Consider the following 25,569-nt stretch of genomic DNA (forward strand, 5'->3'; position numbering starts at 1 on the left):
CTTGCTTTGGCTGCTAAGCTACCATTTCAGTCAGTACACATAAGAGCTCTTTGAGGCCTTTCAGTTCAGTGAGGAGTTGATCTAAAAAACAATAATTTTTTTAATATATAAAAGAATTATGACGGGTAACGGGTACCGGGTACCCTGGGGGGTATTCCTATACCAGTCCCATTACCCTAACGGGTAAGGATTTTGATCCCATACCCTTCACATACCCTTTTATACAGGGTACGGGTAGTCCCATTAGGGTCGGGTAGTGCCGCGGGTATACTACTCGTTGCCATCCCTAATTGGAAGGGATCTTAGGAAGGGATTTTGTTGTGTTTAGTGAGTGAATAATTATGAAGAATAGAGGGTCTATTTATAGTATTTTGAGAGGGAATTTTGAGTAATTAATCATCAACTAACCCTTATTTTTCTCTCTAATTTTGACCACTAACTTGCCACCTCGCTAACTTCCTCAACTTCCATTAACCACCACCAACTTATTCCTAACTTCCCTCAACTTCCATGCCACATCACCTCACTACCTTGTGGTTACAGAGACTTTTAAGGCTTAGGCCAATGTGTGAGGATGGGCTAGGCTTCGTAGGTTAGCTCGTGGTTGTGTTCGGATGCGTTTGGAGAAGCCGGGTGGACCGAAAACGAGCTCCGGGCGAGAACTGGCCTCTAGCTCGCCGAGCTGGAGGTTAGTTTATATATATATATATATATATATATATATATATATATATATTATTTTCGATTCATCTTATTTCTTTTATTTAAAAAAAATTGAAACTATACTCTAAAATTAAATATAAGCTTTCTATATACATTAAAATAAAATTTATTTATTTTGTACCAACACAGGGTTATAGATATTTCAGATAAATCATAATGCATTCATGTATGTTGAATGTTTAATGATTTAAATGATCTTGATTTATCTTCGCAAAAAAAGTATAATTAAGTCTCAGAACTTTGTCTATTTTAAGAATCAAGCTTTTGAGCAATTATTTCTTCACATTGAACTCTTGGTCATTGATTTGGTTATAAATTCGACCCTTATTTAACTTTTTCATCGAGTTTGTGAAAGGAGAAGATCGAGTTTGGAAGAACCCACTGAAAAGTAATTCTGTAATTTCTTTTTACTCTATATCTATCATAGTCAAGAAACTCTTATTTTTATTTGTACACATCAATAGGCCGAATCGCCCTAATAATGCGTGTCATCCAAACTCGACGAAAAAGTTAAATAAAGGTAGAATCCATAACAGAATCAATTATCAATGGTTCAATGTGGAAAAATAATTGATCATGAGCTTGATCCTAAAAATATGTAAAGTTCACGGGGTTTAATTATGCTTTTTATCATTTATCGTCATCCATGATTTTCGAGATTGCTTAGGCTTTTCTTTTTTTAATTAAGGTTTAGTGTGTATATTAAGATGCAAATTTGAGATGTTTAGTTTAAACAATTTGAACAATTTGATATATTTAGGCCCCGTTTGTTTGGGGGAAAATATTGTGTTTTGGAAAATTTTATGCAGGGAAAATATTGTGCAGGAAAATAAAATATTTTTCTGTGTTTGGCAACAACACTGGAAAATATTTTTCGGTGTTTGGCTACAACACTGGAAAATATTTTCCAACCACTAAAAATATGAAAACACAAAAAAAAAACGTGAAAATTTATTAAAAACATAAAAAGTGGAAAAAATGCGAAAATCACGAAAAGTAAAAAATATTAAAAACATGGAAAACATGGAAAAAAGTGGAAAAACACAAAAATGTGAAAAAAAATTAATGTTAAAAACACGAAAAACGTTTTCTCACATTTTTGGTATTTTTAGTACGTTTTCTCGTGTTATTAACGTTATTGTGTTTTTTTTTTCATTTTTTCGTGTTTTCACGTTTAGTTTTTCGGTTTTTCCCTTTTTCACGTTTTTTTTCGCATTTTGTTACTTTTTCGTGTTATTCACGTTTTCATGTTTTCCGTATTTTTCACGTTTTTGTGTTTTTTACATTTTCGTGTTTTGTTTGTATTTTTCGTCTTTTCATGTTTATCACGTTTTTCACTTATTATCACGTTTGTTTGTTTTAGCATTTTTCGCGTTTTTCGTATTTTTTCACGTATTTTTGTTTTTTTTTTTTTTGTATTTTTCACGTTTTTGTATAATTCGCGTTTTCTCACTTTTTCTTATTGTTCATGTTTTGTGATTTTCCAAGTGTTTGTTTTTTTTTTGCGTTTTTGTGTTTTTCACTTTGTTCACTTTTTCATTTTTTTTGCGGGTTTTTTTTTTTCATATTCTCGTGTTTTGTAATGTTTTCACGTTTTTCATGTTTTTTCGTGTTTCATATTTTTGTATTTTTCCATTTTTAACGGTTTCCCCATTTTTCTCTAATCGCGTATGTTTTGGGGAAAATGTTTCCCTTGTTTCTTTCTTCCTTTTCCATTGACTTGCCACTTATTCTCCTTTGACTTATTTTCCTGTCCAAACAAACACTGGAAAATTGGGAAAATATTTTCCTTCAGAATATTTTCCCCCGAACAAACAAGGTCTTAGTTTAACTAATTTGAGCAATTTGAGGTCCTTACTGTTTTTTTTTTTTTTGAAAGAAGGTCCTTACTGTTTAAGTCAAGCTTAATTGATCAATTTGAGGTCCTTACGGTTTAAGTCAAGTTTAATTGATATTATATATGTTGTCTTTTACACTTGGCCCAAAACTTAAATTGTCTTCTTAGACTTTCAAAAGTTCCAAATGACTTTATATTCTTATTCAATTGCATTCAATAACTTATCCAACAAAAAAATGCATTCAATAACTCCCTATTTCTCAATATAATTTTTTGGATGCAGAAAATTGGAGACACAATTTGCCACGTGTTAAAAAGAAAATGTCATATAGATAAATAATTAGAAATTTTTGAAAATTCACAGGTCAATGAATGCAATTAAACAAGAATAAAAGATTATTGAATCCAATTGGACAAGAACAAGAAGTTATTGAATGCATTTGGACATGATTATGATTATGGAGTTATTAAATAAAATTTGACAAGAATATCAGATCATTTGGAATTCTTAAAGGTTCACGGGGCAATTGAAGTTTTGGACCAAATACAAAGCAATTGAGGTATTATCTATACGTATTAAGTCTAGTCTTGTCTATTATTTTATAATCACATTACAACAATAATTTTATTTATTTATAGGGATAAGGTGCAAAAACGCCTCTAATGTTTACAACTATGAGCAATTTAACGTCTAAAATGGTACAAATTCACCTCTAATATTGGCAACCAATAGCAATTTTACCCATAATATTAACAAGTTGGGTTAATTTGAGACATCACTATAAAAACACATATATTTTGTTTCTTATCCTGCACCAATTGTATATTCACTTGTTCTAAAAAAAATATTTCATATTTTTTATATTAATAATAGAATTGTAGATTATATTTTTAGAATCGGTAAATTATTTGAATTTTTTATCCAACTCGTAAAAAATACAGTATATTTTTTTAATTTGTTTTCTACGTCTAATCATATGTTTATGATTTGCTACTAATTAGCGATAAATGACGCACATGCGAAGTGTAGATGACAAGATTCATGACCGAGAAAACAGTTTGATGAATTATTTCATAAATTGACCTAACTTATCAACGTTATGGGTAAAATTGCCCTTAGCTCCAATATTAAGAGTAAAATTACACCATTTTTTAAGTTAGGAATAAAATGGTGTAATTTTACTCTTAGCTCCAACATTAAGAGATATAATTTGTATAATTTAAAAATGGTACTTTTTACATGTAAAACATTAAGTCGTTGTAGTATAGTGGTAAGTATTCCCGCCTGTCACGCGGGTGACCCGGGTTCGATCCCCGGCAATGGCGTTTTATTTTTTCGATTTGAAAGGTAGGAGAAGAGAAAAAATTACATATCGAATAGATGGAGTTGTTGCAGAATAAGCAAGTTTAGGGAGTTTGTGAGACACTTATAATCCCGATGGTTTCTTATCTTTGTTGGAGCAAATCTCCGTCACAATTGCAACTCTAGTAGCCAAAAATAATTTTATCCTTAGTGCATAAATAAAACAATTTTACTTTAATGTTGGTAAGTTTGACCAATATCACACATCATAAAAATAGATATTTTATTCTCATATGTCTTTGTCTGCAAATTCCTTCGTATGTTTTGTAAAAGCATGAATGAACATCGCTTTTGTATCACATGAAAGAGTGATAAGGAAAGTGAATTGCTCAATACCGCTCCCAAATTACCTCTTACTGTCCTATTTGGACTTTTTTACCCTTCTCATAATTTTGATAAAAAAACTAAAAATTATTTCTCTAAAATCACAAACTCAAACAATAATAATTGAAATTATGAAAATATGAGATTCTTGTATCTTCTGTCTACGGCAGTGCTCAGCAGCTTTTCGTCAGATGAACATAATGTTTTGACATTTATAGTAAAGTCTTCCGGACAGCTAACTGCGTCTTCTGAGCTTTACCCAAAGTGGAAATACTTTGTCTCTAAGTTGATTCTGTTCTTTCGCTGACTTGTACTTCTTGTCGTTTAACTCAGCAGCTTCATCTTGAAGCAATTGATAGAAGGCTTCTCGATCCTTCTTCATGCTGAGCTAGCGCTTTGCTTAGAACGGCTGCGTTTTGTCTTCCTGGGCCGTGAGGTCTTGATCTGTTGACTTGGGCTTGACTTCCTCTTATGGGCCTTTAGGCTTTTTATCTTAATGTCTTATAAATCAATTAACTCAACATTGAACAAACACATGAGTGTGAATAAATCAAAGCATTTAAATTTAATGTGTTAGAATATTTTTATCATTCACATAAATAATTTTGTCAAATCAAAATTATGTGGAAATGTGTTTCAACAAAAAGGTCTCTAACCTAAGACCAATTGCTTTACGTAATGTGATTTACAAAGTTCTAGCTAAGACTATAGCTAACAGGCTAAAGAAGGTACTCAATCTCATTATCTCTCCAACTTAGAGCGCCTTCATTCCAGGTAAACTAATTACAGATAACATCATGCTGGCTTTTGAAGTGAATCACTACCTGCAGTGAGGGCGCAGATGAGTTCCTTATTCGGGATTTCACTGGATGCGTTTGCAGGCAACTATCTTGGTTTACCGTCCCTAGTAGGGAGATAAAAATCAAAGGTCTTCCAATTCGTCACTGATAGAGTTCGGGCTAGAATAACAAGTTGGAAATCAAAACTGTTATCCCGCGCTGGAAAAGAGATATCACTCAAATCAATCATCCAGGCTCTCCCCTCTTATGTCATGAGTATTTTTCTTCTTCCTAAAATGCTCTGTGCGGAATTAGAACGGATGATGAACTCGTCCTGGTGGGGCTCTTCAAGCTCAGGTAGCAGAGGTATTCACTGGAAATCGTGGGATAAGTTGTGAACTCTAAAAAGCGAAGGGGGTCTCGGATTCAGGAAGTTAAGTCTCTTCAACTTAGCCTTATTATCTAAGCAAGGATGGCGTCTTATTTCTCACCCAGATTCTTTGGTAGCTAGAGTCTACAGGGCTCGATATTATCCCTCTTCATCCTTCCTTGCAGCTGATATTGGCAATAGGCCGAGTTTTATTTGGCAGAGTTTGTTAGCTGCACAACCAGTTCTGGCGGCGGGGTGTAGGAAGGTAGTTGGATCTGGAGATTCGATAAATATATGGGAGGATCCATGGCTGGCTGACCCGGTTAACCCGTATGTTGAAAGCGACCTATTCACCGGCTTGGGCAGCGCAACGGTGGACAGTCTGCGATTGGTATCAGGGGAGTGGAATACGGATCTGATTAAAGGTATTTTTGTTGACAGAGATGCGGCTCTAATTCTAAATATTCCGCTTAGCCGGCGAACTGTATCGGATGCTTGGGAATGGAGCAGGACCCAAAGGGGAAATTCACGGTCAAAAGCGTCTATAAACAGTTAAGAATGGACAAAGTAACATTAACAGTGAGACTCTCGCGCCTGATAGGATCTGGACGGATATCTGGAGCATGAAGGTACCTCCAAAGGTGAAAAATATGATCTGGAGGGCTTTGTCGAACTGCTTACCGATGACGACTGGGCTGTTTAAGCGCAAGGTTCCGGTGAGCCGGGAGTGTCCGATGTGTGATCTGGATGAGGAGAGCATCTACCATGCGCTGGTTGCATGTCATAAAGCGAAGGCGGTATGGAGCCTCTCCCCGTTATCGGTAATCAGTAGCTGCTGCTCTCATTTCCGCGAGTTTTGGGAGGTAATCTTTAAAGACTTTTCGAACCATGTGGAAATTGTTGCGATGTGTTGTTGGTTTATCTGGCTAAAGAGGAACAACAAAGTCTTGACCTCAAAGCAGTCCCCTTCAATAATCGTTTACGGGATGGCATCATCATACTTGGTGAGGTGGAAGGATGCGCAGGTTCGTGTCGGATCGTCGGCCAGCGCGATTTCGTCAGCCAGGCCAAAGTGGCAACGCCCCCCCTCGGTTTTGCTAAACTCAACGTTGACGGAGCATTATTTCAGGGTGAAGGTTTTGCCGGTTTCGGTTTCGTGCTTCGAGACTCCGATGGACTGTTTCTGGCAGCGGGAAATGGACCTATACAGTGCAGCCTTGATTCGTTTCTGGTGGAGGTTATCTCGTGTAGAGAAGCGTTGAGTTGGCTTAAAGATTATGGGTGGCAAAATGGCATGATTGAAACAGACTCTCAATTACTAGTGTATGCTCTACAGCGAGAAACTGGTTGCAGTTCGTCTCTCGGGTTAATTATTGAAGATTGCAAATCTCTTCTAAAAGAAATTCCTAATGCATCTATTTCTTTTATTTATAGATCAGCAAACTCCGCTACTAATTCTGCAGCAAGAGTAGTTGCATCTGCTTCTGTTAGGGAGGTCTGCCTCTCTGTACCTCCTCCATGTATTTGTTTTGCTCTTTCATCTGATCAATAAATCTTTCTAGTTCGGTTTCAAAAAAAAAAAGAGAGGGGGTTTTGTACCTCATTCTAGAAAACATAAGATAGGTAGAAGTGAGTAAAGAGCATCTAAATTAAAAGGTGGAGATTGAGGAGTATATCAGACTTACTTTTATTGGCAATTTTCCATCCTCCTTATCCTTAAGAATAGTCCTATATTGACTATTATTTTGAAATTTCTCTTCCTATACACTCTTTCTTTTTCCTAAATGAAATATGTGAGAAAATTGATTGGATAAAATGTATTTTTCTATATCATCAATTTCAATAACGATACTAAAAATTTCTCGTTTTACTAATATCAAAATCACATATATCATTTTGAAAAAACAAATTCACAAACTTTAAGGTGTCCCAACTAGGGGTGCAATCGAGCCGAACCGAGTCGAACCCTAGGTAGGCTCGGTATTGGCTTGTTATTATCTCGAGCCGAGCTCTCTCGAATCGAGCTTTGACAAGCTTTGACCGAGCCGAGCTTTGACCGAATCTGACCGAGCTTTGACCGAGCCGAGCTTTTATCGAGCTTCTAACGAGCTTTAACCAAATTCATCATACATGCATAGAATAAGTAGCATAAAAAATAGAAAAGCCTTATAACATACTCCATATGAGTTTAAAATATTTATAAAGAAAAACAATTATGTTATTATCGAGATTCCACAACAGTATATGGTACTTGTGATCGGAAAACACAAGCTCGGAGAAAAATTTCAAACAATGACATATATATTAAACTTTGTAATGTATTTTATTCTTTATCAAAACCTAATTGTCTCGCTAAAGACTCAAATGTCTAAAATTTTTTGTGTCATTTTTTATATGGGTTAAATCTTATTTGATTTGTGAATTGTGATGAAAACTAATAATAACTAATGAAATATATATTAAATATATATAATGAAATATATATAGTAATTAAAAATAATCGAGCCTGCTCGCGAGCTTTCGAGCCGAACCTGAGGAAGCTCGGACTCAGCTCGTTAGTTCTCGAGCCGATTCCGAACTCGAGTCGAGCCATATCGAACCGAACTTTGATCGATCTTTCACCGAGCCGAGCTCGAATAGTTTGCGAACTACCAAGGCTCGCTTGCACCCCTAGTCCCAACACAAAACCAAGATGAAAAAAATCCAAAAAAATAAATAAATATAGCATAAATTACATCCATGACTACTGAATTTTACCTATTTTAACATTGTGACCACTAAATTTTACATTTTTTTAACACCGGTGGCCACTCAACTTTAACTAACTCCTCAAAATGATCGTTAACAACCTTAAAATGGAAATATTCAAGAATTAAAGTTGTTCAGAACGACACTTACCATGAAACCATATTTTTTTTTCAAAATCACATTTATTGGAGCTTTCTCTCTCTAAAAATTCACACACTCTCTCCTAACCAAACAACACCTAATTGACCTCAAAATGAAAATTTTCAAAAATTAAAGTTCCTTAGAATATAATTAACTCTTCGAATTTTTAGTTTGAGGCCATCAACATTTGTTTTGAGACGTTGAGTGGCCACCGCTGTTAAAAATTATAAAGTCCAGTAGTCATATCATTAAGAATTGAAGTTTAGTGACCACAATGTTAAAATAGGTAAAATTCAATGTCAATGGGTGTAAGTTACCCAATAAATATGTTATAATCTCTATAACGAAAAGTTGTATACTATTTAGTAGGAATTAGTGACGGATTCAAGATTCGCTGACAAATGATGTTTGTGGTGGTTTTTCGTGATTTATAGGTGGTAAATCAATATTTTTTTAAGGTGTTTTTACTTAAAAAAAATTAAAGTCTCGTACATAATTTTTATGAAGTTTTCGATATTTTTCGATAACTAGTATATACTCTCTATATCCGTCCCTGATAGGAGTGATTTATCAATTTGGGATTATGGGTGTAATTTTCATTGTAATCAATCAATCACTATGAATTTTTTTTGCATGTCATATCCTTAATTAGTGTGGGATCTACATGTTTTTAAGGTGGACTCCAAAAACTAATCAACGGTAATGATAATATCATAATGGAAAATGGCTCTAAAACAAATGATATAACGACTAACAAAAGGACCACTTAAAAAGTTCATGAGATGCTGACATGGCGAAATCTAATTGGTCAATAGAAGTCCACATAGGATGCAAAGGTCAATGACCCTACCAAAGCTGAAGTGGGGAAGAGCGCATAGGAGCGTAATCAGAAGAAAGAGTAAACGGAAAGCAAAGCAAAGAAAGTAACAATTTGAAATCAGATACGGTGAACCACATGACAACTAAGGGGTTAATTACATATATGGTCATATTAGGAATAAAACACTAATACCATAAAATTTAATTTCTCAACATAAAAATTATCTAACTTTATATTTGCTATCTTCCATAGTCATTTTCACTAAAAAAGACACGTAGACAACACATAAGCCAATTTTTATACATAAATTAAAAAAGTTGATATTACTAAACTCAACCCAGTCAATTTTATTCATTCTCTATCTTCAGTTTTCCACATCAACAAAACCTAGTAAGGTCAAACTAGTTATTTTTATTACTGTTTCAATCGACATTCAAAAATATGACTTACTACGGGTTGAGTATCGGTGCGGTTTGGTTCAACTGAACTATCGATTAACTGAACCTATATTTTGTGTAATTTCAACCATTGATATTTGTGTAATTAATCAAATACATATTACAAACTAATTCAATAATATTTAAAATCAAAATTTTAATTTTTTTTTATAAATTGAAGGAAAAATATATAATATAAGTAGAATTATATATTTTTTTATTTAGACATAACTTCGGTTCGGTTAAGCCGTTTTTTTAAATAAGCGAATACCATACATGATAAAATTGACAACCGAAATGAATTAAAGTATTACATAACCGAATACCAAACAATATAGTTACGTGTCATCCACATATCTTTTCTAATGATTGTTATTACTAGAATATAAATTAAAATACTACATGAAAAATCAAATAAAAAATTGAAGGGATAAAAAGTATCAAAATAGGTCTATAATTTTTGGAAAAATATTAATTTAGGCTTCACATACAAAATAACACCAATACAGGCTTAAGTTTAAAAAAATGTATCAATTTAGGCCTCGAGAATAGATTGGACGTGTCATTACTCTGTTAAGTTCTGATTTCTCCCTCTATGTACAATCGACAGAACTTAACTGAGTAATATTAATGGCGTGTCTCGTTCCGTTATCGAGGCCTCAATTGGTACCATTTTTTAAACATTAAACCTATATTTGTGTTATGGAGCCTAAATTGATATTTCCCCAAAAACCATAGATCTATTTTGGTACCTTATCCCTAAGTTTTATGACATTAATATTCAATCCCTAATGGTTAAAGTACCATGAGTGTAATTAACCTGCCAACTAAGCGAGTGACCGTTGTTAGGACACGCAAAGATACCCTTCCCCGATCAACGGTCATATTTCACTAGCCGTTAAATTTAAAAAAAGGGAAAAAAGAAAAGAAAAACGAAAGTTAAGACGAGTGTTAATTGCTAGTCTGTCTGGACACACAACACAATAATAATATGAAACTGTGGGTTTAAATTCTCATAATTAGACTCCTGGGTTTTGTAGATTCAGTTGCTTTTAATGTTCCCTTTGCTTAAACTTTAGATCTTTAAGCCTTTGGGTTCATCAAATCAACAAAGAATTTTCAGTTCTTCTTCTTTTTGATTCAGGAGAAAATGGAGAACAACCCTAACATTGCAAAACCCCCAAATTTCCAAGGTGAAGTTATTACTAATTCAAAGCTGTTAAAAACTTAAAATCAAAATCTCAAATCGATTTCTGATTTTGGTTCTTCTTCTTCTTCTTTGATTGAAATGCAGAAATGGGTAGCAGGAAATTTGGGCAAGAGATTAGGAATAACAGAAGAGCTTTGAATGTTTTGAATCAGAATTTCATGGGTTCTCAAGCATATAACTGTGTTGTTAACAAGAGAAGCTTATCAGAGTAAGTAATGTTGTTCTTGATTTTAATTGATTAATTTAGGTTAGGGTTTGGTTTGGTTTATTGAATTAATTTTTGTTAATTTTTCATCTGTGCAGAAGTCATGGAGTTTGTGGATATAAACCCAATACAAGGTTTGGATAATTAGAATTTTCTTTTATTACATTCCTGATTCAATGGATGTTGGATGTTTCCAATTTTTTTAAAAATTTGAATTTGCCATTTTAGGAAGTTTGCTGCACAAATTTCAAGTTCACATCAGGTTTGGAGACCATAATTTTTCAATCTCTCACTAGATTATGTTAATCTATTTCTCAAATTCAAACAAAATCAACATTTCAGGAGGAGAGTAAGAAGCAAAAAGCTTCAATTTCAAGCACAAATGGGTTTGGAGATTGCATATTTATTGATGTGGAAGATGAAAATGTTATAGATCATCCAGAGCCTATGTTCTTAGAACAAACAGAAGAAGAAAAAGAAGAAGAAGAAGAAGAAGAAATGGTACTTTTTTTCTTTCTCTCTTAATCTGATAATCTGAAATCTGATGATTAGTTGATTAATCTGTGATTAGGAGGAGGTTGAAATGGAGATTGAAGAGGCTGTTTTGGATATTGATGGCTCTGATTCAAATAATTCACTTGCAATTGTTGATTATATTGAAGATTTACATGTTTCTTATAGAAAAATGGAGGTAAAAAAACTCAACTTTAGTTCATATAAATTGATCTTGATATCTTATACAAATAACCATTCATTTTCTTTCCTATTATGTTGCTCGGAAACTCGAGTTCACTCGAGTTTTCGCCTTTTGTGTCCGCTTCCAAAATGGAAACTCCTAAGAATATAGGACACATTTATGTAAAAATTGAAAATAGGAAACTATTTCCACCTGCAAACAACATTAGAAACCATTCATTTTCTTTCTTATTATGTTGCACGGAAACTCCTCTTTGCTCGGGTTTCCGCGTTTTGTGTCTTCTTCGGAAATGGAAACTCCCAAGAAATCAGTATAGGAGGACACATGTAAGAATTGAAAATAGGAAGTTTGTTATGTTTTAGTAAACTGTTTCCACCTGCAAACAACATTAGAAACCATTCATTTTCTTTCCTATTATGTTGCACGGAAACTCCTCGAGTTTCCACGTTTTATGTGGGCTTCGGAAATGGAAACTCCCAAGGAATTAGTATGACATGTTTCCGGACACATTTCTGTAAAGATTGAAAATAGGAAACTCCTTATGTTTTAGGAAAATGTTTCCACCTGCAAACAACATTATAAACTATTGGTTTTCTTTCCTATTATGTTGCGCGGAAACTCCTCTTTCACTTGAGTTTCCGCGTTTTGTGTCCGCTTCGAAAACGGAAACTCCCAAGAATGCGGGGACACATTTCTGTAAAAATTAAAAATAGGAAACTCCTTGTGTTTTAGGAAACTATTTCCACCTGCAAACAACATTATAAACCACTTATTTTCTTTCCTATTATGTTGCACGGAAACTCATCTTTCACTCGAGTTTCCGCTTTTTGTGTCCACTTCGAAAACGGATACTCCCAAGAATGTGGGGCCACATTTCTGTAAAAATTGAAAATAGGAAACTCCTTATGTTTTAGGAAACTATTTCCACCTGCAAACAACATTATAAACCATTCATTTTCTTTCCTATTATGTTGCACGGAAACTCCTCTCCACTCGAGTTTCCGCGTTTCGTGTCCGCTTCGGAAATGGAAACTCCCAAGAATATAGGACACATTTCTGTAAAAATTGAAAACAGGAAATTTGTTATGTTTTAGGAAACTATTTCCACCTGAAAACCACATTAGAAACCATTCATTTTCTTTCCTATTATGTTGCACGGAAACTCCTCTTCACTTGAGTTTCCGCCTTTAGTGTGTCGGCTTCCGAAATGGAAACTCCCAAGAAATCAGTATGACATGTTTCCGTACACATTTCTGTATAAATTTAACACGTTATGTTTTAGGAAACTATTTCCACCTGCAAACAACATTAGAAACCATTCATTTTCTTTCCTATTATGTTGCACGGAAACTCCTCTTTTGCTCGAGTTTCCGCGTCTTGTGTCCGCTTCGAAAACGGAAACTCCCAAGAATGCGGACACATTTATGTAAAAATTGAAAATAGGAAACTCGTTATGTTTTAGGAAACTATTTCCACCTGCAAACAACATTAGAAACCATTCATTTATGTTGCACGGAAACTCCTCTTTTGCTCTGAGTTTCCGTGTTTTGTGTCCGCTTCGAAAAAGGAAACTCCCAAGAATGCGGACACATTTCTGTAAAAATTGAAAATAGGAAACTCCTTATGTTTTAGGAAACTGTTTCCACCTGCAAACAACATTAGAAACCATTCATTTTCTTTCCTATTATGCTGCACGGAAACTCCTCTTCGCTCGAGTTTCGTTTCCGTCATTAGTGTTGGCTTCAGAAATGGAAACTCCCAAGAAATCAGTATGACATGTTTCCAGACACATTTCTGTAAAAATTGAAAATATTGAAAATAGGAAACTCCTTATGTTGCACGGAAACTTCTCTTTACTCGAGTTTAGCATTTTGTGTCTGTTTAGGAAATGTAAACTTTTAGAAACCAGTACAATATGGTTCTGAAAGTGTTTCTATAAATATTAAAAATAGGAAACTGGTTTTCTTGTTTAGGAAACAAACAACATTCCAAATTTTAATTCCGAATATGTATCTATCTAATTGAAACTTCCTTTTTAACTAGAACTTCTTCATTGATTGATGACAATTTCTATTTATTCCTATATTTTGCTCACCTATTTTTATTAGTATTATACTTTTCGGTATTTATAAATATGATCCTATATTTTTAATATTTATACATTTCCCCCACATTTTTGTGTCCTATATTTTCTAGAAATAACATTTACTGTATCCGTTCCAATTTATATATCGGTGTTTGTTTCCGTTTCTATGAAACATAGATTACATGTTCAAAATTAAGCTCTGGATGTGTTAGATATTGAAAACAGGAAACTCGTTCTGTTTTAGGAAATCGTTTCCACCGACAAACAACAATCTTATCTTTTGATTGATGATAATTTCTATTTATTCCTATTTTTTGCTCACCTATTATCATTATTATTATTATACTTTTCAGTATTTACAAATATGCCCCTTTATTTTTAATATTTACATGTTTTTCCCATGTTTGCATTTATTTCTAGTCTGTAAATAACGTTTCCGTTGTTTCAGTGTCCATTTTTATTTCGGTTTCCATTTCCATGCAACATAGTAATCCACTCTATTTTTCTCTTCCTTTTCTGCTCCATGCTTCTTACCTTATTTTAGGATAAAATTTTATATTAAAAGAATGTATGACACGTCGTTTCTGTAAATATTGAAAATAAGAAACTCGTTTTTTTGTTTAAAAAAATTGTTTCCACCGAAACAATCCAATTTCAATTCCGACTATGTATCTAGCTGATTGAAACTTGCTATTGAACTAGAACTTCTTGATTGATGGTAATTTCTATTTATTCCTCTGTTTTTATAAATATGTCCCTATATTTTTAATATTTACACATTTCCCCCTACTTTCTGGTGTCCTATAATTCTTAGAATTAACGTTTCCGGTGTCCGATATCACACCAAATGCTATGGATTTGAATACTAAATTAGAGGTTAATTTGTGCAGAGTTATGGATGTGTCTCCCCAGATTACATGACACAACAAGAAGACATTAATGAGAAGATGAGAGCTATATTAATTGATTGGCTAATTGAGGTAATTAGTTGCTAAACATTTTAATTAATGAAATTTGCAAAAATTGAATTTGTTTGAGTGAAATTTGAAACTTTTACAGGTACATGACAAGTTTGAACTAATGAAAGAGACATTATTCCTAACAATTAATCTCATAGATAGATTTTTATCCAAACAAAAAGTTATGAGAAAGAAGCTTCAACTTGTTGGATTAGTAGCTATGCTTTTAGCTTGCAAATATGAAGAAGTTTCAGTTCCAGTTGTGGATGATCTTATTCTTATCTCGGATAAGGCTTACACTAGGAAAGAAATACTTGAAATGGAGAAGTTAATGCTATCCAAATTGCAGTTTAACATGTCCTTTCCAACTCCATATGTGTTCTTGTTAAGGTTTCTCAAAGCTGCTCAATGTGATAACAAGGTCAGTTTAAGTTAATTTAAGGGTTAAATGCACAATTGGTCACTGAACTTACATGATTGTCTCAAAATAGTCATTCAACTTCAATTTGTCTCAATAAATGACACATGACATCCATGTATGCGCCACCTGGAAGCCACATGTGTTATTTTTATGAAAAAAGGCAAAATTAAGTTTTTCCCATAAAAATAACCGACATGTGACTGTCACGTGTCGTTTTAGTTATAAATTTGAGTTAACTCATGCTCACATCACATGGCAGTCATGACATCATTTCGATGCATTTTAACAACTAAAATTGTCGAAGTGACCTAATTGATATAAAACTTAAAATTGAGTGGCCAGTTTGAGACAACCATATAAGTTGAGTGACGAACAATACATTTAACCCTTGTTTTTAAGTAAGAGATTAAGAAAATAAACATGTTTGTGTACTGAAATGTGGTGTTTGGAAACAGATTGAGATGCTATCTTTCTTCTTGATTGAGCTATCCTTGGTTGAGTATGAGATGCTTAGATTCTCGCCATCACTATTGGCGGCTTCTGCTGTCTACACTGCTCAGTGTGCTTTCTTTGGCTTCAAAGAGTGGAGTAGGACCTGTGAATTGCACACCAAATATTCTCAACTTCAACTTCTGTGAGTAAAATTGCTTCTCATTTGTGATTATTGCTATAGTCCAGCCGAGCCAAGAATGCACATGCTCGCCTTAGCAGAAAATTGACGACTTTGATTTCGGTTTGAGCAACTCGTTAATGTTCACAAGATTTGTTTGCGAGTAGCTCGTTTATTTATTCACGAGTTTTGCTCGCGAACAGCTCGTTAATTCTATTCAAGCTTGCAAACAACTCATTAATTATGTTCACAACCTACGTAGTTTTGAAAGCTACAGAACTAAAATTTCACATAAAACTATGTAGATTTACATTATGACCGAACCTGCTCACGGCATTATAACTGAATCTGCTCATTAGCTTTCAAGCTGAATTTCGACGTGTTCATGAGCTTGTTCACGAACCTGTAACCGAACCTGCTCAGTAGTTTTCGAGCTGAGTTTCGCCCTATTCAAACTCGTTTCATCTACGAATCGAGCCTTAAAAGCGTGTTCAAACTTGACTCGTCTATAAATTGAGTCTAACACAGCCAAGCTTCTATCGAACCGAACCTCGAACACTCATGAGCAGCTCGGCTCATTTACAATCCCGGATGGAAAAACTAAAACTTGATTAAAAAGGGTGTTCAAGAAAACACAAAAGTTGCAATTTTTTCTACATTGCTTCTGATCTGTGAATAAAAAAAAGCGTAAATAATTTATTAGTCCTCCTATTTTGAAGGTCCCTATCTTTTATCAATATTAATCATTTGTTCCTTTTGTCTTTTTTTTTTTAGATTTTTAACTGAACATCTTTGTTTTCAAGATAGCCATAACACTATACAAGATGATCATCTTACTCTGTTATTTTCCGTCTGTCTGTTTATGCCAAATATAATGGTTAAAAATCTAAAAATAAATAGACAGAAGGAGAGGACTAATAAATTATTTACCCTAAAAAAAAGAACAAAATTTGCATTCTTTTTTTTACATTGCTTATGATTTGTGATGAAAAACTAAAACTTGAGAAAAAGGGTGTCGGAGAAAAATCAAAATTTGTAATTTTTTTTATATATTATTGTAAATAAAGTTTGTGAAATTGTTTGATGGAAATAAACAGAGAATGCTCAAGAATGATGGTTGGATTTCACCAGAAGGCAGGAACAGGAAAACTTACAGGAGTATACAGAAAATATAATTCATCAAAGTTTGGTTACACTTCTTCAAGATCTGAAGCAGCAGCTTTTCTTCTATTACAGAATGAGCAAGATGATGATGAACTATAAATTAAGAGGGGAAACAAGCACGGAAACTCATTTTAATTAGCGTTTTCGGGTTTTCGTGTCCGTGCAACATAACAAGCAGGGAAACTCATTTTAATTAGCGTTTTCGGTTTTCGTTTCCGTGCAACATAGTGTATAGCAGCTTAACCTGATATAAGTTGGGTTGGGTTTATACACAAATAATTAGCAACTTTGTGTTGCAATTTGGGGGGTTTTAATTTTTAATTAAGCAAATTTAAAAGTATTTTGTTGTGATTTTAGGAGATAGCCTTTTAAGCAAATGTTGTTCTGATTCCTTCTGAACATAAGAGTTTACTTACTGTAATTTTTGAATTTCTTTTCAATACAATAATCTCATTGATTCTTTTTACTTTGCTATCTAGTCAACTAATAATATTATTACATGTGTCTTATATTCTTTAAAATTATTGGTATAAATGGACAAAAGTGTCTAAAATTTAGTTTAATTTGATAAAATAAAATTCACTTTAAACCTAATTTCAACTATTCTCTCTTACCTTGCTCCAAAAAAAAAAAAAAAAAAAAAAAAACTATTCTCTCTTACCAAGTTGAAATATCACTTTCATCTTTTTATCTCTACCCTCCTTGGTTGTGATTAATGCCATCGACAATTCTGTTACAAACATCATTGGAGATATTAGAGTGATTATTGATAATATCTTGCTTCTTTCAAAATGCTTTCATTCTATTTCTTTTACTTTTGCTGAAAGATATTGTAATTGAGCAGCTCATAGTTTAGCTACTGATATTTTCTGTTCTGATGATTTGGCTGCTACTACTTGATTCCTGAGTAGTAGTATGTTTTATGTGTAATTGTTCTTGCTCAGGTTTTATATATGATCATCTTTGTTGAAAAAAAATCGCAAAAGAGAATTCAATTTGCATTTTACAAAGGGTAAAGTAACAAAAAAAAATTGTACTTTCACGATTTGTTAAAATACTGTAAAATTTCAGGATTAACACTTAATTGATGTTGTTTTGAAAAATATTTCCAACCTAGATATATAGTTAAAAAATTAAATTTTCAAGAATTAGCTATTTTTACCCGTAGTTACCATGTTTTTTTCTTGAGGAACTTTAACATGTTTTTCAAGAATTTATTTCAGACACATGATTGTAAATGAAATAAGAAGGGGGAGAATGTCCCCCCTATTAAGAAGTTGATCCTTCCGTTTTTTCTGGATTAGCTCTCTCCTTATGCATGAGTACCTTAAGCTGAAACTACCGAGGTATTGCTAATCTCCATACAGTTTGTGTGTTGTCGGCTTTTATTCAAATTTAGACCGGAATTTATTTTTCTTATAGAGGTGAAATGTAGTAGACATAAGATTGAATTAATAAAACGCGCGCATATTGTCTTATTCTTACTTGTTTTTTGTTGACCCTCTTAACTGTGGTTGTCACACCCGACCCAAAACGGCATCGGGTATGAATGGAAAATAGGATACCGAACGTCTAACAGCCTGAAAGCCGAACCAATTTTCAATAGATAAAAATTTATTTGGACTACCTAAAGTTTTATTAATTATTTGGCTTGGACTCGATAATTCTATCAAGCTTCTTACGTATCCCGAACATCTTTTAATCTTTAAATCGGGAATCAAAGCCACGTAGTTCTACCTATTTTAGGTAGTTCTAATAGGTAGTTCACTTAACTTATTACCTCGTTTTAACTTATTGACACTTTAAAACACGCTAATACCTTAATTGTATATTTCACTTTGTTATAGTTTTTATATATATACATCAGTTTATCAAAACGAATCAAATCGAATAAACCGCTTTAATAAACCAACTCGTAATCAAATAAATCTCTTACAAACCAACTCGTAATCAAACAAACGTAAAACATTATAATTCAAATCATCAAGCATTTCCAAAAGGTAATATAAAATTTGTGTGTCCATCCTCGAATTCCACCCGTGTAGCTTATCATAACATCAATCATATCAATAATCGAGATATCTCATTCATATCTCGCCTTGCCTAACATTAGGACTACCAGCCGTGCACTCTGGCCATACCGCCCTTAGGTATGATCTTACAACTTACAATCCCTACCCCGGGCAACCCTAGATGGACAAAACCATTTTGTCTTTCTTTCAAAATATCACAACATAAAAATCATATTTGGACTTCAATCCAAATCACATAAATAATAACAATAACTGAATCAGCTTCCTCAATCCAAAAACAATTCGCATAAAATCGTCAAATTCGTTTTCCTCGACTTCAATTCGAAAGTATCGAAACCATAAATCATAAAAATATTCAAATATTTCAAATAATATATATATAGTCTTCAGAATCCATAAAATTTTCGTAGTTTAATAATTCACCAAGCTTCAAGAATTAAAGTCACTCAAAACTTAAATAAAATTTTAAATAAAATACTTCCATAACTTAGTTTTACCCGAAATAGTTACGTGTATTATTACCGGTGTAACATTAAACCGATATCGTTATTTTAGACCGAATATGCCGTTAGTCTCGTTATATTATCGTAAGTTTATTTGAACTAATTTTACATTCAAATTCTTGTATTAATTTTATATTCAAATTTATACCGACTTTAAATGGTAAATATCGGTATTAGTTCTTCTAATTTATAATTCGATAAATTAACATCACTTAATTATTATAAAATTATAATTTAAACCAACATTTTTATCAGACTATTTATATTCGTTACCAAAATTATAAACTATACACTAAACTGGTATCGTAAATTTATATCGTTAATTCTGACCAAAGGTTCAGTTAGACTCGTTAAACCACGTTAAACTAGGAGTATATTCGTCCTAATTTCATATTCAACTTATTCAACTACTTTTACATTTCAAACTATTGATAAACCTTAAAATGATCAAATATTCTTATTGGTCCATTTTGGACTATGAGATAGTAATTTTAAATCAACGTAGTTAATTTAGACTAATTATACTTTCAAACTCGTTACCCGACTAAAAGTCTTAATACGGAATTTTACTTCGATAAATCTAAATGGCAAATTGTCTAAAATTTATATTTTATTAGTAATTCATTAGACGTTAAATTATTAATCATAAATCTATTAAAATTTGACGAAACTATCGAAACCGAACTTACTCAAAATCATACCTAGAGCACTTGAAAATAATTTAGATATAAAATACAATTATTTAGATATAAATTACAGTTACCGAAATGTCGTCGTTGGTTACCAAAAATTTACCGGTATGATCCGTTAATAGCTGACAGTTGATCCGAATGTCGTCGGAATATCGAGGGCACTAAAAAGAGTCTATTTCCGTTTTTATTTCCTCCCTAAACCTTCCTTTCCACAATTCATAAAATTGGCCAAGTTAAAAACAAAAACACTTGCTATCTATTCCCCTCTTTAAATATGGATATTAAATTGATAATTTAATATTAACTAATTAATTAGTTGACATATGAAGGACACATGTATCTCATATATATTTTTTTTGTTTAAAAGGTTGACACATGGATAACACTTGTAGACAAAATATATAATTACTCAATAAAAGTTCCCAATATATATATATATATATAAATGATACCACTTGTGCAATTAATTATATTTTTCTTTCTTTTACCTATTGAATCCGCAAATTATATATATATATATATATATATATATATATATATATATATATATATATATATATATTCTTTTCCATTTTATAATATAGGCTTAATATATACCTAGCCCCCTAAACTTGTAATTTTTTTTCACCTGGCCCCTCAACTTAAGGGACAACCTCTCAACCCCCTTAACTCTCTAAAAACATCACATACAACTCCTTAAACTTGTAACTTTTTTTCATCTGACCCCCTCAACTTAGGGGACAACCTCTCAACCCCTTCAACTCTCTAAAAACATCACATACAGCCCCTTACACCCCTATATCCGGTCAAAATATTGACCCGTGTAGAAAACGCGTTTGACTGTTTACCACACCAATGCCATGTGTCAATTTTTTCTTAAATTTTCCATGTAAATCCAGTAAATTACCCATAATTTGGGCATCCGTAGAGTCTTCTTCCTTGATTTGCAGGTTTCCACGAAACCTTAAGTACAACATATTCACCACAAAAACATGATTCATGAGTACCCACCATGAAATCGGTTTCAAGAACAACACAAGCCCTAACCTAATTGACAAAAAAAAGGAATTATCTCAGAAGAAGAAAGAGGCAAACTAGAAGAAGAATAAAAAGAAGGTAGAGGAGGAATAAAGGAGATGAAGGAGATGAATACTTACTGTTGAACTTGAATCGGAGACCGATCGGAGACAGAAAAGAGGTGAATCGAAGGAATCGGAAAAGAGGAAGGAATGATTTCTGAGGAGAAGAACGTTAGGGATTTAAGAAGAAAGGGGATTTTTTTACCGTTTAAGTTTCTAAAGCCAACTTTCACGCGCTTTCTAAAGTGCAATCCCAACTTATTCCATGTCAGAGCCACGTAGGCGTTAAGGGGCTATATGTGATGTTTTTAGAGAGTTGAAGGGGTTGAGAGGTTGTCCCCTAAGTTGAGGGGGTCAGGTGAAAAAAAGTTACAAGTTTAAGGGGTTATATGTGATGTTTTTGGAGAGTTAAGGGGGTTGAGAGGTTGTCCCCTAAATTGAGGGGGCCAGGTGAAAAAAAGTTACAAGTTTAGGGGGCTGGATATCTATTAAGCCTATAATATATAATTCTAATACTTACTACTCTAATGAGTAGATTCACATTAGATGAATGTAAGACCAATATATTATTTAAATTAATTAATTGTCTTTATTTATTCTTCACCTTTTTTTTCTTTTTAAATAAATTTGAAATTTATTTTCAAATATAACTAACTATCTAACTTACGATATAAGTATATTAGTAATTGAAAAATATTAATTTTGATCCTTTTAATCTTATATTTTTTTTTATAAAATTTTACCAAAACTTTTAAACATTAAATTATATCTAATAATATACTTAAATTCATAATCAATTAATATTATCTATTTCGAAAAATATTAGAAATTTTAGACACGGACGTTATAGTGGTGGTGGTTTAGCTTTCTTATTATGGAAGAACAATGGCTCTGGTTTGTCAGAGTATCGATTGACCGGTTTTTCTTGTAGCGTTCTTCTTGATTTCTCTAGAAATTTTATTGATATTAAAGTTAGTGTTCAAGGTTTGTCGTAGTATCGATTGACCGGTTTCTATGGTTCCCCTAAGAGGTCCCGTCATACTGATTCGTGGGATATGATTAAACATTTATATGGAGGTTCTTCTGATCCTTAGGTTATTATAGGAGATTTCAACTATATGTTCTCGCATTCGGGAAAAAATGGCGGCCACCCTCCAAACCTTATCACTGGCTTCCTTGATATTGTGACTTCTTGTGGACTTTTTGAAATTAGTATGTACGGACACTGTACAACGTAGGAGAAAATTCGTTGCAAATTGTGTAGAAGAAAAGCTTGATCGTGCTTTAGCTTCGTTGCTTTGTTGAATCTATTTAATATGTGTGCACACAAAATTTTCCGACCTTGATGATGTATCAATTGTTAACCTTGAGCTGCAACTTGATCAGGAAAGACACCCACCTCCTAGCCATGAGCGGGTTCTGAGGAATAAAACGAGAACGAAATGAATAGAAAATCAGTTTTAGAATTGAAAGGAGGACAATCAGCCACCATTGAGGATGATTGTCCTCCATCGAAAGGCGATCGGCCTTTATAGGAAAATGGTCGTGTTGACTATTCAACGCACGGGAATTATGGACCATATCATCAAAATGAGGACGACTAGCCTTATCTCTGGAAATCCAAAGAAGGTCGACCAGCCTTCGATCCCAGCAAAATGAGGATTTGATAGCTTTTGTAAACCTCCTCTTCCTCCTATATAGTGATGTGGCCATTAAGAAGGAAGAGGAGGCTTTGGGCAAAGAAAACACTATATCCCAAGAGAAAGAAAGGTGAGAAAGAGATAGAGAGAGTAAGAAAGAAAAAGTGGAAAAAAGAGAAAGCATATAAAGAGAAGGTGTTCTTGAGGTTCAAGAGATTAATCCCACTCAATTACATTCTCATTCCAATTTATGAGTTCACCAATGCATTCACAAGGTTGGGTTTGCTAAGATAGCATCCTCGACCTAGTGAAAACGGTCAGGTATCACCAAAAGAGTTGGTTCGTTCTTATTCGGATTCAAGGAGCTCGTTTGGAGGTTTAGAGAAAAGGAATCACCCAAATCTAGCTCATGCTTAGCTACGGATACATGTTTAGCTTGTTTGAATAAAGTTGTTTCTTTTTCTTTAGTTTTCTGCACTGGAGAGGCAATCAGCATTGTCTAAGGAAGACGAAAGTCGACCGCCCTTCGATTGGGGAAAATGGAGTGAAGGTGGAAGTCGATTGGTCGTAGAGAAGATTTTCTCAAAGGCCTATCGTCCTTGATCTTTGGCTCCCACTCAAATCTCGTAGATCCAGGGGTAGGATGATGTCTTTTAGCCTATTTTTGTTATAAAAGTCCAAACGACTCGAAAATGAGAATACAAGAATGTAAACAAAGATTAGTCCCTAGAAATGGAGGTCGATTGAGCTCAAGAGGAAACTCAGAGGAGGCCGATTGGCTTTCAGTCTCAGAAGGGGATTTTTTATTGTTGTTTAAGATGTAAGTTTCCATTTTGTCTTGATAAATCTCACGACTCTCACTCGGACTGTATAATATCGGACATGAGTATATCCCGGACATGGATTCAGACACCTAATGCGCTTTGAGGACTAAATGAACGAACAAAATAAAACTAAAATGAATCAGGATCCTTGTAAATTGTGGAATTACATTTTCAAAGGATCAAAAGTAATTAAAACTGAATTAGCTAATAAATGACTTGAGGAAACAATGGATATAACCAAATGGTTAAGTCTGCCGTTTCATCGTCATTTGGTAGCTTAGATCAACGATAAACCCGTTATTAAGGTTAGGGATCGATTTCCTATAAAAAAGTGTTAAATTAGCTCTCTCGGGCATTAACTCGAGTATTACGGTTTTAGTTTGGTTTGCGGTTCTGATTCTTGAAGTTTTTTTGAAGGGGTTTCAGAACAGCAGTGAATTTTTTGGTGTTATTTGAAACAATAAGTACTTCTTCTTTTAAGTCTTGTTTTCGGGCTTCCTCCTCAATACGGAGACGAGTAATCAGACTTTCCATAGAAAATTCTTTTGTTTTGTGCCTCAAAATATTTTTAAAATCTTTCCAAGAAAGAGGCAGTTTGTTAACAATCACAACAACTTGAAATTGATCATTAAAGCGCATACCTTCAGAGATAATTTCATGTGCAATTTTTTTGATGGTTTGTTGATTTCAGCAATCACATTAGATTGTTCGGTGGCCATAGCAGCAGTAATGAAACGTCTTAAAATTGTTGGAACCGGAACTGGAAAACCTGAAATTCACCGAACAAAACAATGGACAGAGTCACGGACTAAGTCGTTTTCTTTAAGACGTTCGCGGAACTGCCGGAAAGTGCAAGCTGTGTAATTTTCGGTAGCCTCCAGAATAAAAACAACTCTCTCGTATACGAATTCGTATTGCACTGTATGAACTCATTTCTACACTCTATAAATGCCCAGTTTCGATTTACTCAAAGAAAATTGTATTGTAATTCTCTCTCAGTGGAATGACAGTCTCAATAGCCATTTATATAAGGCAAAAGAGCAGTTATGCTCTGATTTAATGAAGAATAAAGGAAGAGAAATCATGGAAGGTTACTTCTTATTAAATCAGATAAGATTATTCCTCATTGAATGTTAATCATTGACCATTGACCATGATCATTGAAGCAACGTTAGGAGAAAATGAATTTAATTAAAATAAAAAATTAAATCTAAATTATTAAAAAATAATAATAAATATTATCTTTTTAATAAAAAAAATACATAGTCTTCACAATACCAACCCAATTCGGTTCGGATTGAAGATTAAAGTTGGATATTTTTTCATAAATTTAAAATTGGGCTATATAGCCCAACAAGAATAATTGCCCAACAGACCATTCGTCCTCCTTTTCACATTTATAATGTTTTAAGAATTTAATTTAATCGCTCTTGCTTTTTATAAAAAAAAAAATACTATTTAGACTTAAAAAAATCCACCAACCTCCTCCAAACCAATGGGAAAATCGCCGCCATGAGTCACCATTTCAAGAAATTGGAGTGCAAGAAAAGCAAGTGCACTAAACGACACCGTTTTATCATGCATCATTTTCAGACTTGAGTTCACCTACCCATTTTGCAACTTGTGCCAAATAAATATTCATTTCTTTTTTATTTTCTTGTTCTGAATATCTGAATTGTTGTTTAACATTATATTATATAGTATTATAATAAGGGGGCGCTTGGTTCATAAGGGGTAAGGAAAAAGAAATCAAAAAAGGAAAACTAAAGAAAATGAAATGAATAACCGTTAATTCACCTATGTGTTTGGATATGTTTAGGAAAGAGAATCCAATTCCCTAGAGGGCATGAGGTAATGGCTTAACCTAAAGTGGGTAAAGAGAATGAGTTTTTTTTTTAAACAAA

At 33.4% G+C, this 25,569-nt stretch overlaps 1 protein-coding gene and 1 non-coding gene across 2 annotated transcripts; both read left to right on the plus strand.

Moving 5' to 3' along the window:
• Window positions 1-3,814: 3,814 nt before the first annotated feature.
• On the plus strand, window positions 3,815-3,886 carry TRNAD-GUC (transfer RNA aspartic acid (anticodon GUC)). The gene has a single exon. It is a non-coding gene; the product is annotated as a tRNA-Asp (tRNA).
• Window positions 3,887-10,492: 6,606 nt separating this feature from the next.
• Window positions 10,493-17,360, plus strand: LOC136210002 (G2/mitotic-specific cyclin-2-like). The gene is made up of 10 exons (XM_066001661.1): window positions 10,493-10,735; window positions 10,837-10,960; window positions 11,056-11,091; window positions 11,186-11,219; window positions 11,300-11,458; window positions 11,529-11,648; window positions 14,631-14,720; window positions 14,800-15,120; window positions 15,576-15,754; window positions 16,828-17,360. Exons 1-10 carry the CDS (start codon window positions 10,693-10,695, stop codon window positions 16,991-16,993), a joined length of 1,272 nt encoding a protein of 423 aa, XP_065857733.1. The 5' UTR covers window positions 10,493-10,692; the 3' UTR covers window positions 16,994-17,360.
• The last annotated feature ends 8,209 nt before the right edge of the window (window positions 17,361-25,569 follow it).

This window comes from Euphorbia lathyris, chromosome 10 (assembly GCF_963576675.1).
Source record: "Euphorbia lathyris chromosome 10, ddEupLath1.1, whole genome shotgun sequence".
NCBI classification, from domain to species: Eukaryota; Viridiplantae; Streptophyta; class Magnoliopsida; order Malpighiales; family Euphorbiaceae; genus Euphorbia; species Euphorbia lathyris.